The 14,833-nt window shown below is 39.2% G+C and overlaps 1 protein-coding gene across 10 annotated transcripts in view; it reads left to right on the top strand.

The window, feature by feature from the left end:
- The window catches only part of USP54 (ubiquitin specific peptidase 54), a 107,294-nt gene that overhangs the window by 42,451 nt on the left and 50,010 nt on the right, over window positions 1–14,833 (top strand). For 9 of the 10 annotated variants that reach the window (XM_041127082.1, XM_041127081.1, XM_030031346.2 and 6 more), the window contains exons 2-3: window positions 10,514–11,374; window positions 14,100–14,192. In XM_041127082.1, coding sequence (XP_040983016.1) covers window positions 11,228–11,374; window positions 14,100–14,192 — 240 coding nt within the window. In that variant the 5' untranslated portion in view covers window positions 10,514–11,227. Of the gene's footprint in view, window positions 1–9,442; window positions 9,510–10,513; window positions 11,375–14,099; window positions 14,193–14,833 lie in introns of all 10 variants that reach the window. The other variant, XM_030031342.2, reaches the window with a different exon arrangement.

The following is a 14,833-nucleotide window of genomic DNA, read 5'->3' as shown; positions in this document are numbered from 1 at the left end:
CCAGAGTTTTGTGAAAGTTCATATGCAAATCTTATGGCTTCCCTTAATTTTAGTTCTAACAAAATGAAAGATCTGTATTTCAGAAAAGTTGTTTATAGGATACAATCTGCTTTGCACACGTGAAACTTCCATCTGTGTATATACTATGCATATTCTGTAATGTTTTAGTTTCTGAAATGTATTTCTGACAAATATACTGTATACGAAAATGAAAGAAAGTACCTTTTGCCCGTTTTAGCCGTCTACTCCAAATTTCAAATGGCGAAATAGGTTGAACTGGATTTGAAGGCTTTTTTTTAACAACTACTTGATAAAAAGACACCAGGGTTTTTTTGTTCTCCAAAATATTTATTCTAGTACATCTTTCACAATGTCTTATACCAGAAGAATTTAAGCAGAGTAAATTGTCTATTTGTAAGGGGCTTCTCAATGAAAGTAAAATTTCAGGTAATGGAGGTAGCTGCATGTCCTGTTATACAAGGGCTCCTTTCCTGTGGTTGCAGGAATTATTATGTGACCTTGCCTGTGTTTGATGTTTAGCTGTGAGTTCAGGACTGTTGTGCATTCAGTTGTCATTATCCCCTTCTTTAAAAAACAGAGCCCTGCAAAATGGCCACTTACTTTATGAGATTGACGAATTGGGGCTGCTGCTGAGGAGAGGCACAGTATGTCCATGGCTGTTGGCTTGGCCAGCAATGGCCCAGTCGGCCGGGTCTGGTCTTGGGGTGCAGGGGAGCCTTGGCAGCATATTACAAATGCTTTATTTGCCAGTGGGAGACAAGAGCACCATGTGCAAGTTTGGGACGTAAAGTTTTGAGGTTTCGTCATGTCTATTTGCTTCCTATTTAAAAAGGAAAAAAAAAAAAAAAAAAAGAGCTCATCAGTTTGCACAGACAGTCTTTTCCTCTGTAATTTCCCTAAATGCATTGGTCAGATGTTTTCTTCTGCTGGTCTTCTAGTTGTATAGAAAACAAAAAATCAGACTTTGAGTTCTACTCCCCCTGCTCGTCTGTTCCAGGTTGTTGGTGAGGTGTATGATGTGTTTCCCCCAACCTGTTTCTTTGTTTTACTCTTTCCATATGCTATTAACTGCTCTTGGATATGGGATGTTTTGATTCAGTAAGCTTTTTCTTGTGGTGTGTACAAGGGTTTTTCCTACTCAGGTTCTGAAGTCTTCAGTGGGTTTTGTGGGAAAATGCTTCTGTATACAAACCCAAATGAAGCAAAAATGAGTTTCCTTGGTCTTGTTAGTTATGGTTATTCCTCTGAAACTAAATAGTAATGATCTTAAACCCAAGTTGAGATTATTAAGTGCTTATGTATGTGTGCACGCTCGTGATTCTGCTGAAGTGTTATTTATAGCTGTACAGCACAGATGACTGCTTAAAAAAAGAGGAATAATCAGCATGTGGATGCTGGGTGCATGGGTTTGTATTTTTGTGTAGAAGTATTAATCTATATAATGTTCTGCAGTGCAGCAGCAATCCCCCTGCTTGTCAGTTTTAGCAAGGCAGGAAAAAATGATGTAAGCATTTAATACTGGGACCCAGCACAGGCACCTTAAACTGCTGCTCAGTTTCTTTACTCTCTCTGCCTATGCTTTGTTTTCACAAGTTCCTCTATACTGCTTTAGTTTTGCACCTTCGTATTAGTCTGGCAAGAACGTGAGTGTTACAAGCCATTTTCATGTGTGGTAGTGGTGGTATAGATAAAACAAAATACAGTGAATTAATAGTTTGAGAATATGCTGTAACTATTATTTTAATACCAAATATTGCCCTGAGCTAAGAGAAAAGAGCGAGGGAGTAAATACTTTTATGGTACTATCAAATATGTTGTCTGGCCCCAGCTGTTGATCATGAGGGAGGTGGGAATTGTTTCTGCCCACCCTCTGTGGAGGTTTCCACTAGCCAGTGGTATCAAAAAGTCTATTGTGTGCCTGTGTTGAGGAAACTGATTTCTGCCCTGGGTGTCGTCTTTCCCCTGGAGAGAACAGTGCATTGCAGTAATTGACTTTGAGATTCTTAACACATCACCAGAAAGACCTATTTTTCCACCTGAAGGCTGTCCATCTGTCTGGTCTGTTGCTATTCTCAATGTGTTGCTGCCTTTGCTTAGTCTGCACTGTCTGTCCTTTGAAATTGAAGTACTAATGGTGCTGGAGGAGTTCTGTTTGCTTGTTTTCCTGCAAAATCCATTTCTTGTTTACCCGTGGTTTTTTATTCTGTGTGGATGTGTGTGTATTAATGCATTCAGTTGTTTCAAAAGTTACTGAAATCAAGGTATAATGAAATAGAGTTTAATGAAACAGGGATTTGTGGTGCTGTAATATGAACAGCATAGATTTGGGAGTTGATTGCTACTGACTTCTGTTCTAAGGAAGGACAAGGGTGTGAAGATTGACAGGAGAACTCATAACAAGGTAGCTGTTACAGAAGAGGAAGAATTTTTCTGTTCAGCAGTGAAAGTCTATGAAGCCAGGAAAAGAATGGCAGCAGGATTTTAGTATTTAAAAAGTTGTCGTTTGTTAAGCCTTATGTTGCTGAATACTACTGACTATTTCTAAAAGCTTCTAGGAACTCTTCAGTTATCGTTGGGCTGGAATTTGCAAGCCAAAGTAGAAAACTTGTTTTCTTGGGTCAGTGGTATTATCAGAAGAGAGGTGAGATTTTTTTTCTTGTGAATAAGGTGCCAGAAGAACAAGGTCTTTGAAATCTTGTTGCAATAATTGTTGGCTGTAAAATACAGAATTTTGCAATGAAAATGTTCATTTATATCTGGAGATTGAATCAAGTACTGAATTAATCTTGAAGCTCCCCTTTGGAGAGCCAAGGTGAAGATTTGGAAAAGGAATAACTGGCAGCAGGAGGCTGGCTGAGCATTCACTAGAATCAAACCAGAACCTTCCATTTCACCATATGGTTGACAGCTGCCCTGTTCCTATTTGTCGTGATTTTCTGTGTTACACAGGATTGATTGGTGATGTTTAACTGCTTTTGAGCACTTGCATAACATTTGAAGCTGCCGTGTTTTCCCCGTTTATCCAAACTCCACAAGTTCCATATGGAGTGGGATGAAAAGCTGGTTTCACGCCACCCTTCCTCCTTGTGAAATGTCCAGCACCAAGACTAGGGGTAGGTAGGGTGTTTTTTGAATACCGGCTTGGGAGAATAAACTTAGATTTCATATAGAAAGCAGTACAAAACCTAGGATAAGCACTTTGGAAATCCAGGTGTGTTAAGGTGCAGGCTTTCGTTACCGTGTACAGCAGTCTTAAAGAGCTGGGCAACTGTGAAGGGGAGATCTGAAGGGAGTGCAAAAGGTTTTGAAATGGTTTGAATTTACTTCAGGCTGGGCAGACTTCCTTAATTTCATATATATATTCCTTTCCTCTTCAACTGTCAGGGAAAAGTTGTTGAGATAACAGATCCTTTGGGCTGTGTAACAGAAAGAGGGGCAGCTGCTTCCGAAGGAGTTTGGAAGTAGGACACAAAGCTGTGGGCTCGTCAGCCTCTGTTTGCTGTAACCTCCACAGCAAATGCGTGTGCTGAAAGTACTGTGATGCATGAGATCAGTGGTTATTAATACCATGTTTTCGATACGAGTAAAAGTTTTATCTGGGGAGTGAAGTGTGTTTTGGCAATAAGCCTCACACAAAGTAAATAACGTGGCCTTTGCATCTCTAGTTCTGACCTAATCTCTCTCATTGTTTGTCTTCAAACAGAAGCCCTTTATTACTCAATTATCCCACATTGTGCTTTTATAAATTGTAGTCTCTAAGGAGAGATGTTTTTGTCCAGAAACTTCTAGGTTATCTTGCAGGTTAAGTTCTTTTTTGATCAGAAAAGGCTGTAATGCTGGCTTTAGATATTTAGAGCGGTCTGTTTGGCTTATTTATTTATTTTTATTGTAATTTGCCTTTGAATTGTTGTCATGTTGTATTAGAGGTCTTTGCTGGATGGGTTTTAAAAGCTTTTCTGATTATTTGAGAGCCAACTGGATACTTTGAGACCCTTTAATTGCTTTATGAAAGTGGGCATCGCTACCCTACTCGCTCTCGGTAGCTCTATGGGATAAGTGACATACTTTTCCACTATTTTGAACAACAGTGTATGTCATTGTAAGTTTGCACAGAAAACAAGTGTTCATCAGCTGATGTCCTTCTTTCAGAAAGGGCTGCAGAAACGACTGCTAAGACTTTGTAACCCTGGAGAAGCACCCACAGGCAGTTGGGAAGGAGCAGGGAAGTTCCCCTCGAGCTCGAGTAGGTAGACATTTCCAGCCCTCCACCATCACTGAAGCTTCTGCAGTTCAAAGCCAATGGCTTTCTGCTGCTTTTTTACTGAGAGGTGCTCTTTAAATAGATTTGGCTGTCAGGCTTAAAATCAAATGATTCAGATTAGGTAAGTGTTTGCAAGATTTCATTACACTGTTTCAAGAGACAGTCCACTACAGTTTTATAAAACCCACAAGCATTTTGGATGAAGAAGTTGGAGAACTGCTTGCTGTAAAGAATATCTTCATGCAGTATAAAGCTATACTTGACCCCAGCAGCTTGCAGAGTCTCACTTTGGGGTGTTTCTGCAGATCATGGTCTCTCTCCATGCCCCTTGTTGGTCTGCACAGTTAACAGGATCATATAGTGGGTTTGTTTTTGTTTTTCATGGGTTATTTGTTGGTTTGAAAAGTTGGTATAAGGACATATTCTTTCTTCATAAAAAAAACTTGTTCAGTTTTCTCCCTCTAGTCACTGTAGAAGCAGTAAGCTGTCTACTAGTTCAGAAATGCCAACGTTGCCACTTCAAGGAGCTGTCTTCCCAACAGGCAATTTGGCCTCTCAGTATTCTACCTACAGTTTCTTTTAGTGGTTGGTAGGCTGTATAAATACAGTGGTAGTGACTGAAATGACTGCAGTTTTAGTCAAGGATGTGTGTTATCCCAGTTTGCTCACTGTTCTGTCTAGTCCCTTCAGTTTTGGTTTCCATTATGTTGAGGTGGTCTCTCAGAAATGGCCTTCACTGTGTCTTCTGGGAAACCTGTAGTGTTTGTCACAGGCTTGCTGTATGCTAACCGTCTATAGAAGTACCTCTGTGGATTTGGGGAAACTTTTGTTTTTAATCTTCACTCCAAGGTCATTTTGATGGTCTTTAGTAGCAACTTTTAGCCTAACACTTGGATAATTACTTTTGCATCAGGTAAATGAAAACATTTCCCTGGTGTCTGAAAGACCATTTATCATAACATTACGCAAACTCTGTTTATCTTTTCTAACGTGGTTCTGGGGAGTTAGCCTAAGGTCTCAACTCACAGCTTTGTCATAACTTTACAACACTTCACAGACTAGGAACTGTGCAATAGCAGAATGAAAAATAAGGAAGACCAGTATGAGTCTGTTGTGGACATCAGTGGTGCTGTGAGCTCCTGCTTCCACCCGGTAGGCACAAGTAGCACAGAGCCAGGTAATTAAGTCGTTTCTTTAAGAGGAGGACTGACAAATGGGTGTAAGCTTGACAGCAAAAGCATCACAGGCTTTTTTTCCCTTTCTTTCTCCCAGCATAGCAATCAAGACTGAGAAAATGCATGCATAAAGCAGAAAGTTTTGGGTTTTTTGTTTTTCCTGTATTGTTCCATTTGCACTATCAAAAAATTCTTGGAGATGGAGATGAATGGAAATAATTGTACCTTTTTGTAGTTATACTGTATTGTCTAGGTACACAAAGAAATCTGTCCAGTATTTCTGGCTAGCTAAGAATCTCAAAAAGAGGAGACATCCTCAAGAGGAGGAAGTCATCCCCTCTTTGGTTGTGTGGCAGCTGACTTTTGTCAGGGATGTTTACCTTTAAGATCACTGCCCTGTTCACTCTTCTTTATCCAGCCTCATGGTTATTTGGTAATGGGAGCTTTTTCTGTCCCTCTATTTTATTTCATCACCTTCAAGATTGAATTGAGACTGACTTGCAAAGCTGGCTATCCTTTGGGATGTCTAAACTGTAAATGAAGGTCTTAATATTGATAGCTCTGCAATTAAATATAACTTAATCCATGCAGAAATTAGCAAATACTTTCATCGTTTCAGCTACATGGAGAAAGTATGTTCTCAAGCCTCTAGTTGTGAAAACTCTTCCCCTCTAGCTGAGAACAGCCATGGGATCAGTCAAGGTGATCCCTACTGTGCTTCCTCACTGAAAGAACCACCCTGCCAGGAGTCATCTGGGTGAAAACTTTCACCAAAATCCATTGTCTTGGGCAATTCTTTCTTTCTTTTTTGTTATGAAAGATATTTAAATAAGGGATATAAAAGGCATTTCTCATCTGTTTTAGGCTTTCAGATGTGGCATGTGAAAGGACAATTTGCCCTCAAGGCCATTAATCTACTCCCTACCGCCAGAAAAGGTGGTAGGATCTTGGGGGTGGGGATCTCTTTTCTAAAAACACACACATTCACACACTGAAGCATTTACTTTGTTCTGTGTTTTGAAAGTTTCTTCAGAAGCAGAAGTAATGAAAAATTCTGGACCTCTGCTCTTATTTTAACACTGTGATAAATACTTAATTGCTGGTTTCAGCCATACCTAGTGCTAAATGGAAGCATCTCCTTTCCTAAATGGGTTGTTTTAATTCAGCCATGTGCCTGGAATGGTTCATCAAGCAACAGCCTAAAATGTTTGGAGAGACATGAAACTGCAGTAAGAGAGGAGTGTTACAATTTTTTTTCCCCTTAAAATGAACAGTGATAGTGGGACCTCAGCAGAGAACAAAGGATGCAACTTGATGTTATGTTTCTGTGTGATTGATTTAGGAAGTGAATATAAGAATGAACAGGAACTTGAACTCTTCTGTGGTACAGGTCTTGTAGAGCACTGTGCTCTGCTGTCCCATGGACAGACTCAGATTTCTTCAGGCCAGAAGTACGTGCTGAACCATGGGCGGCTTTGCTCTGGGGTTGCATTGGTGGAGATGCCATGAGAATGGTGCCCTATGCCCTTTTCTTGTCTGTTGAGCCTGTCTCTGCAGCAGGGAGGCCTCCTTACTTCTTGAAGAAAGCTGTTGCCAAACAGCATGAATTCAAGTGAAGATCTAGAATGTTGGATTTCCTTTTTTATTATATACTCTTTATATATTTTTATATAATATTTACTCTTTATTATAACATTTGTATAACATTATATAAGGCTGTGCAACTTTTCAGGGATGTAGTTAGCATTTTTAATCATGCTAGCTGGATTAATTTTGTGCCTTATTCCAGTGAACAGTGTTCTTAATATAATAAACAAAATTCAAGTACCTTAAAAGTTTTTAGGTTTTCTGCTTCAGTTCCTTGTGTCTCTAAGATAATGTTTTGAGTAATGAACCAAGAGCATCATTTATGCTTTTGCATCTGGCACTCCTGTTTTGGTCATGTTTCTGTATTAGTAAATTTTGCAGCAATGAGAATTGTGTCTCTTTTCTGTAAAAACAGTTTTCTCAGGTCTGGTAATACCTTTCTCTTTTACTTCAGACTCAGTTTTCTGGAGTCATGCCAAGATGCCACTGGGACATACAGTAGCTACAGCTTTTGAATCCGTCATTTGGGGGAGGGTTTTGGGGTTTTGGTGGGTTTTTTTCATTATTTTTTTGTTTGTGTGTGGTGTTTTGTTTTTTTAATGCAAGAGTTATGTGGAGCTGCAGTTGTCAACTAACATTAAAATGCTACAAAAGTCTGGGAAAACTCCCTTGGCAATTCAATTGTAGGGGGTTTCCTTGTACTATTAAAAAGCTGTTGGCTTGTATGTGTTCTTAATAGGGGAGCAGTCTTTATCAAAAACTTCCTTAACCAGAAACAATATACGAAAATGTTTACTTCTCACTTAACTATGTAATTCTCTGAAGCTTGTGGCATATATCATCAAACTGTTATTGTGATTTCATTTCAGAAAGTAAATTTTGTTTTTTCTTTACTTCTGTGGTTGGGACTGCTTACGAGCTAACACAGTATCTGGGAGAAGTAGCATGTTTGGAGAACACCTACACCTGTTGGCAGGCTTGCACAGCATAGCCTTCCACTTCCCTTACAGATCACTGCTGTTTTCTTAGCAATTTTATGTTGTGTGTTTAAAGTATGGGAGGGTTAGCTTTTTTTTCTACTGATGGTTCATCAGTGGTGGTGAAAACAAAACAGTATTTTAATAATGATGGTTGGTTTTTACAAAAATTCTTTTTTCCTGCTTGCTTTTTGTTACCCTTTTTATGGTAGAGCAGAAGCGAAGCGAGTCAGTAAATAATCCACATGAATAGTGTCTTACATATATTTCAGATTAATTAGGGTTTGTCCTGGTTTCAGCTGGGATAGAGTTAAACCACGACAGGGTTCCATTTTGTAGCTATTATACAACCTTGGTAAGTTTTTAGAGGTTGGCAGTGTGAAGCTGCTGTTTATCTCCAGAGATCTGGTTTTGTCATAACTGGGTGGTTACCAGCTTAAGTGTTTTCTGCTTGTTCTTGGCTCAACAAAGACCATATAGCCAAATGAGCAAACTGAACTTGCTCCTGTGAGCAATCATAGCAAACGTGGTAAGAAGTCAGTTCTGCTAAGCCTGTGCAAATGCAGCGCAGGTAGTAAGCTTGCACGGTTACTGCGAGAGTCCTGGCCAGCTTGCATTAGTCTTGCTGCAGTGACAGGCGAACTACAAAGCCTCTAATCTGATTCTGGTTCCAAGGCAATAAAAATCAATAGGAAAAAATGTATTCACTTTGTCATAACTGAGACAGCTTCGCTTAAAAAGTACTTATAGTTTTATAGCCCATTTTGAGAGCAGAATCTTGGTTTGAACTTGAAGTCCACTGAAGAGGTGCTGCTCACAGCTGCACATCTTGGGCATATTTTGGATTGTATTCTCCATCTTTTTGTAGGTGCTATGGAAAGACAACGGAGTGCTTGGCTCAGGAGTTTTTCTGAGTTGCACAGAGCCTGCTTGCCTCAGCTCATTCCACGCAGCATTCTGCTCTGTCTCTGTGGTGCAGGCTTAGCCACTGCACCTATTGCAAGTGGTGCTGGTTTACAGAGATCCTTACACTGTTGCTTGAAACTGAATTACCTCATACAGTATGGCTGGCTCATGGTTCATTAAGGGATTGAGCAAAGAAAGGGGGCTGAGGCTGAATTTGCTTTGAAATGAATCCTGTACACGTTCAGCGCTCAGGAATGTTGTGCGACAGGCATGGTAATGGTCTGTGTCTGCAGGCTTGCAAGCACATCTGAAAATCTTGCATGGCACAGTGGCAACCAAGAAGAATATTCATCTGTATATAGATATTTGCCTGCCTTACAGTAGTGCTGAGACTTCATTAATATTTGTAGAATGAGTTTAATAGAAGTACAAACAAAATATTACTAGAAGGGAACAGGTTGGGCTGCTGTAACACATTCACAGATGTTGAGGAAGTTCTTTCTGTGTTTTGACAGGAGGTAAAGAATTTATAATTGTGTGGAAGGCGGAAAATGTGCCTTCACGGATACCCAGGATATCTTTGTAAGGACTTACTCTCTTAGTTAATTTTTGCTGGTGCGCAAACTCTTTGTGTGTTTATTTTGTAGTGATTTCATGCTGCAATTATTACTTCAGTACATGTGGAATAGTCATCGTGCTTATACCAGCCATAATAGGTACGTTTAATTGTTATTATTTGTATCAAAAATAGGATAATCCTAAATGTCATTGGGAATGTCCCTGAAAAATATTATGCAATTGTCTGTAAAGTAAATATAGGTGGGCTACACTTGCGAGAACTCTTAAAAAAATGTTTTGCCATGAATCTTGTAGTTCCTGTTTCTAGGAATTTCTTAGATCAAAGTCTTTTCTACATTTCCTGTGGATGAGGGAAAAAGTGAACTTGTGGTGGGAAGAGCAGTTTCTATTGAATTATTCTTCTGGCTTCTTCAGAAGCATCAATGTCTTTTGGAAGACACTGTATATCCCATGTACCTAAATTCAGTAACATTTTATAGAGATACACATAGTTCTCATTAAGAAAATTTGGAGACTGTTTTGTTCTGGGGAGAGCTGTGGGCTGCTGAGTCAGGGGAGAGCCTTGTGCGTTTGTCGTCTTGGCCTTGCAACTTCAGTGCAAAAATCCCAGTTCTAGGGTGGACAACGTGCTAGCCTGTATTCACAGAATCACAAGTCCTTGTACTACTGTTTGAATGACTAAAGAAATTTAGCACTTCAAGATTGTAAATGATACGTATGAAAACTGCCATGGAATTCACATTAATGTTCTGTTTTATTTTTTTAATCTAACTTCCTTCTTAACCATTCCAACATATTCCATCCCTCTTGCTCCTACTTTTCTTGGAATTCTCTGTTGTTTTCCATGTTATTTTATTTTTTGGGTGGAGGAAGGTTTATGTTTTTTGCTTAGTCTCAGAAGATTCAGTGTATTGTGGGAGGTGAGGCAACGCTGGTCTTGGCAGAACACCACAAAACCAAGAGAGTAATTAAATGACGCAAGCCTTTGATTATTTTTCTCTCTCAAGCTTTCTGGTACGGCTGGGCATTCCGATTGCAAAAGGAGGATCAGGAGAAGAAACTTCTGAAGATCGCATGCAGAATTAGAAGAACTGTATTGGAGACTTCTTGCTACTTTAAAGCTCTTCGTTCTCAAGTCCTGGAGTTGCTTCTTTTTCCCCTGTGAGGATAATGTCTCTTTCATCACCCAAGATAGATGTAACTGAAAGGGAACTGCCAAGGTTTTATTTTGGTTTCTCTGTTCCCTTACTAATAATTGGATTTTTCCCATCTTCTGCAGGAGGATTATAAAAGGATTAGAGAAGCTGGGGTTTTTGGGGTGTGGGAGGTAGCTGTTGGTTTTTTTCCCTCTTGATTCTGGGACCTCCTTGATTTGCCATTTGTTCCCTGAAGTCACTGCCTGTTTGGATAAGGGAGAAGCAGCATAACAGATGAACTTGCATGACCATGGATTCCCTCCCTTCACAAACTGTGTATGTGGCTGCTTGTAAAAGAGGTTTTTGCATACATAAACATCAATGAAGAACAGCATCCCGGGCTGGATTTAAAAGCAGCAAACTGCTTGTGTCCTGATGAAAGGATGAATTCTGTTTAAAATTTAAAGAAGATTGGGTGTTGTTCCAGTTTTGAATTTTGGAGAAAGAAAGAAAGAAAGGAAGGGTCTGATCAACTCAAATACTCTGCCAGCCTAAACCTGTATATTCTGCAGTTGAAGCTGGAAGATGTCTTGGAAAAGAAATTACTTTTCTGTGGGTCGGGGGAATGTACAGGGCATGTTTACTCCACGAAATACAACCTCAATAGCACCCAGTAAAGGTCTCAGCAATGAACCAGGGCAGAACAGTTGCTTCCTGAATAGTGCGCTACAGGTAAGAGCACAGAATAAAAAGTGTTTCTGTCTTTGTTCTCTGTTGCAGTATTTTCTTAGGCTCAACGGTGCAACAAGTATAGCTAGGCTTGACTACATAATTGGCTGTGGTCCTAGATAGAATAAAGTTACATCTGGAAATGCAGATTAGTTGAGTTATAGAACAGCTTTTTTTAATTTTCAGGTTTTCCTGGTGAAATCAGCAGCATTCACATAGTCATCACTTAGTGTACTTGAATCTCTTGTTTGTGTAAACTTGTAATATGTCAACCAAATCTGAAAATATATGTAGTAAAATTATTTTAAAATAATAGAATATTGCATATCTTGCAGTATGTCTACTTCTTAAAAGTAAATTTAACTTTTTTGTTGAACCAGTCAAGTTCAAGGTTTGATAATACCTATACAAGATCATTTTATGTGGTCCAGTTTTCTTTCTAACTGCTGATTTGTAGCTTAGTTTAGATGATTGAGTCTTTTACCTTTCAATTTAGAAGAAAAACCTTTTCCTGTGTCAAAATTTAGTGGAGTGGTATGGCTGCTATAGTGGTGTTGTCACCATTTAGATGTTCTGAAGGTCTGACGTTTGAGTTTCAGTCCTTCTGGCTGCAGGGTTTAAAACCCTTTCTTCATGTCAGTTTCCATCCCTTCATATGATTTGTCTGTGTAGCACAGACCGTGTCACTGTGTATTGTTTTTTTTTTCAGTGGGCACGATTAGGTTCTTGGCTAACTTCAGCCTTCAAGATACCCCCCTGATGCAAATAATACAAATAGAAACACCAGTGACCCTCAATAGGCTTAATATGCCATGAAATACAGGACTAGGTACAAGGAGAACTTAAAATAAGAAAAGTGGAATTTCCAGTGATGTACTGCATTAATTGCTTCTGTTAAGTTGTAAGGTGTAATCACCAGCTGCTTCCTAATGCTGAGTTGCCGAACCTAGGTCAGAACTAAGTAGAGCCTAACACTAGCTGCATGCTATACATGAAGGTGAAAGTGTAAGACCTGGCCGTTAGTGTTGTACATAAACCATTTTCTTCTAAAGCTCAAGAGAGGTAGGATACCAAAAATATTTACAGTTAAAGCTGAAGTTTAAAAAAAAAAAAAAAAAAAAAAAGGCAAGATGGTAATCATTTCATAAAATATATACTTCTGGGTTTTTTTATCTTAATTTTTTAACATTCAGTGTTAGTCTGAGAGGCTTTTGAATGTTTGTTGCTCCTTGCTCTTAAGTATTTCTGGAAACATTTAAGATAAACTCCAAAGGCAATTACATAAAAAAATTGGATTCGTTCCTAAATGTATTATTTTTTTGTCCTTTTGTGAAGCCTGCAGTAGTTCTTCAGGAATGTTGTGTGTAATCAGATGGTTCCAAGGCTTACGTTGCCTCCCAGGCCCTTAAGTATAGGGAGAGTTTGAGTATAAACATAGCCATGACAATTCTGAAGTTTTGGGTAACTTTACAGATTAAATATACAATAAATGTCTTTTTAAATATAATTTTAGGTAATGTTTGTGTACTATGGTTCAGTTAACAAATTGTTCCAGCTGGAAACACTTCTTGGAACCAGCACAACATTTTTCAGAGTGCTAAATTTTTTCTAGCCAGTTGCTCTGGACAAATTAATAAGAAATAAGTTTGGTTCCTGTGTTTATGCTAATGAAGCCAGTCAGATGCCAGCCTGGACCTTGCCGCTCTGCAGAACCTGGCAGGACACGTTTTAGGTCAGGGCTTCTTTCAGTGCAAGCTTCTGCCTCCTGAAAGGCTGGTGGCTCTGAGGCTTAGAAGAAAGTCCAGTTATCATTAGTTGAAGGTGAAATAGCCAGCACGCACCACATTTATGTATAAAGAGCCAACTGTGAAACACCTCAGAGATTGGTATTGTTGCTATTTTACAGATACAAATTTAGATAAATTGCCCAAGATTGCACAGATTCAGTGGTAAAAATTAAGAATAAAACTTGGTGCTATTACAGCAAATGTTGCCTCTTGCTATTGCTAGCAGAACATATAATAGCCTGCTTGCTTTTATATACTGTGACCATACCTGGTCACATACCTGGTGTTACCACCATACCTGTCCTGAGAGAAAAGTATAGCTGCCCACACAGGTTAGGGTTAGAAATCTGCCAGTAATCATGGCACGCAAATACTAATACTTACTAATGATAATATTGGGCATAACGGCTTTTAGTAATTTATGGTTTTGACTTGCAAGAACTTGTTAATGCATATGCTGTTGGCGCTCCATTTTTCCAGCGTTTGGGCTTTCTGCTCAGAAGAAGGCAGCTGCCTAGGAGGTGGAAGGATGGGCGAGTTTTGGCCCCAGCAGTCGGTGGGGTGTCCTTGGCAGCTCTGCCCAGCCTCACGGCGTGGTTGCACAACGGCTGGCTGTGGTGCCAGCTCAGGGGAGCAGTCAGGGCAAGTGCCGCTTCAGTTGGCCACATGGACAAAGCAGCGAGTTTTTTAATGCAAAAGCACATGGCAAGAAATTCAGAGGGATGTCCTACTGTAAATTAACGTATGTGAATGCTACAGCTGAGGAGCAAAGATGAAAATGTCAACTTGCAGTTAGATAAAAGGCATCCCAATTTAAGTGATGTTCACTGACGTTAGTGTACTTCTGGAATTATTTAGCATGTGCAATTTTAATCAGAGCTTTATGCAGTATTTTATTTCATATATTCATAAAATTGGCTGTATCCCTTTCTGTATTTCAGGTTCTCTGGCACCTGGACATTTTTCGCCGCAGTTTCCGGCAAATCACAACGCACAAATGTATGGGCGATTCTTGCATCTTCTGTGCTCTTAAGGTAAAAGTTGGAAATAAATTAAAAACAATTTTTTTAAAAAATTGAACAGAAATATTTCCATACTTGATTAATATGTGTAATCTAACTTGCATCTGGAAATTTGTGAGAGCAAAGGTAAATCTCATAAATAGTGGCCCAAGACACTCATAGTACTGTTTTTAAAATATGTGCAAGCCAATGAATTGTGAAAATACTGTAGGTAAAATTTCAGATACAAGGACTCTTATCAATGGAGTGCAGATCATTGTGAGCCCTCATGTTGTTTCAAAGGTTAGTTCAGTCAGTGAAACATCAGTTTGTTTTCTTTTTTCTAATTTATCATTTGGTTTATAAATACCATACTGTATACAGTTAGTATGCTCTTCAGAAGTTACCTTTCCTACAGAGCTACTTTAAACGTCAACATGGAGAAGGACATTTAGCTTTAAGCCTTTCCCTTCAAAACTGTTGATTATGTAAGACTAAAAGGTATTTTCTACTGTAAGGATTGATGTCTGCATTAAATGGCTCAGGTCTTTGTGGTCTCTGTTTTAAAAAACATCAGTTCTGTTTGTAGATGCAGATACAATAACTGGCTGTCATAGATGCTGCCTGGACATTAAGATCTAGATGCTAGCTCTGGTTCTGAGTACTGTTACGTA

This window comes from Aquila chrysaetos, chromosome 11, assembly GCF_900496995.4.
Source record: "Aquila chrysaetos chrysaetos chromosome 11, bAquChr1.4, whole genome shotgun sequence".
Classification (NCBI taxonomy): domain Eukaryota; kingdom Metazoa; phylum Chordata; class Aves; order Accipitriformes; family Accipitridae; genus Aquila; species Aquila chrysaetos.
Note: the sequence above shows the minus strand (reverse complement) of the source record. Positions and strands in the feature narration are given on the sequence as shown.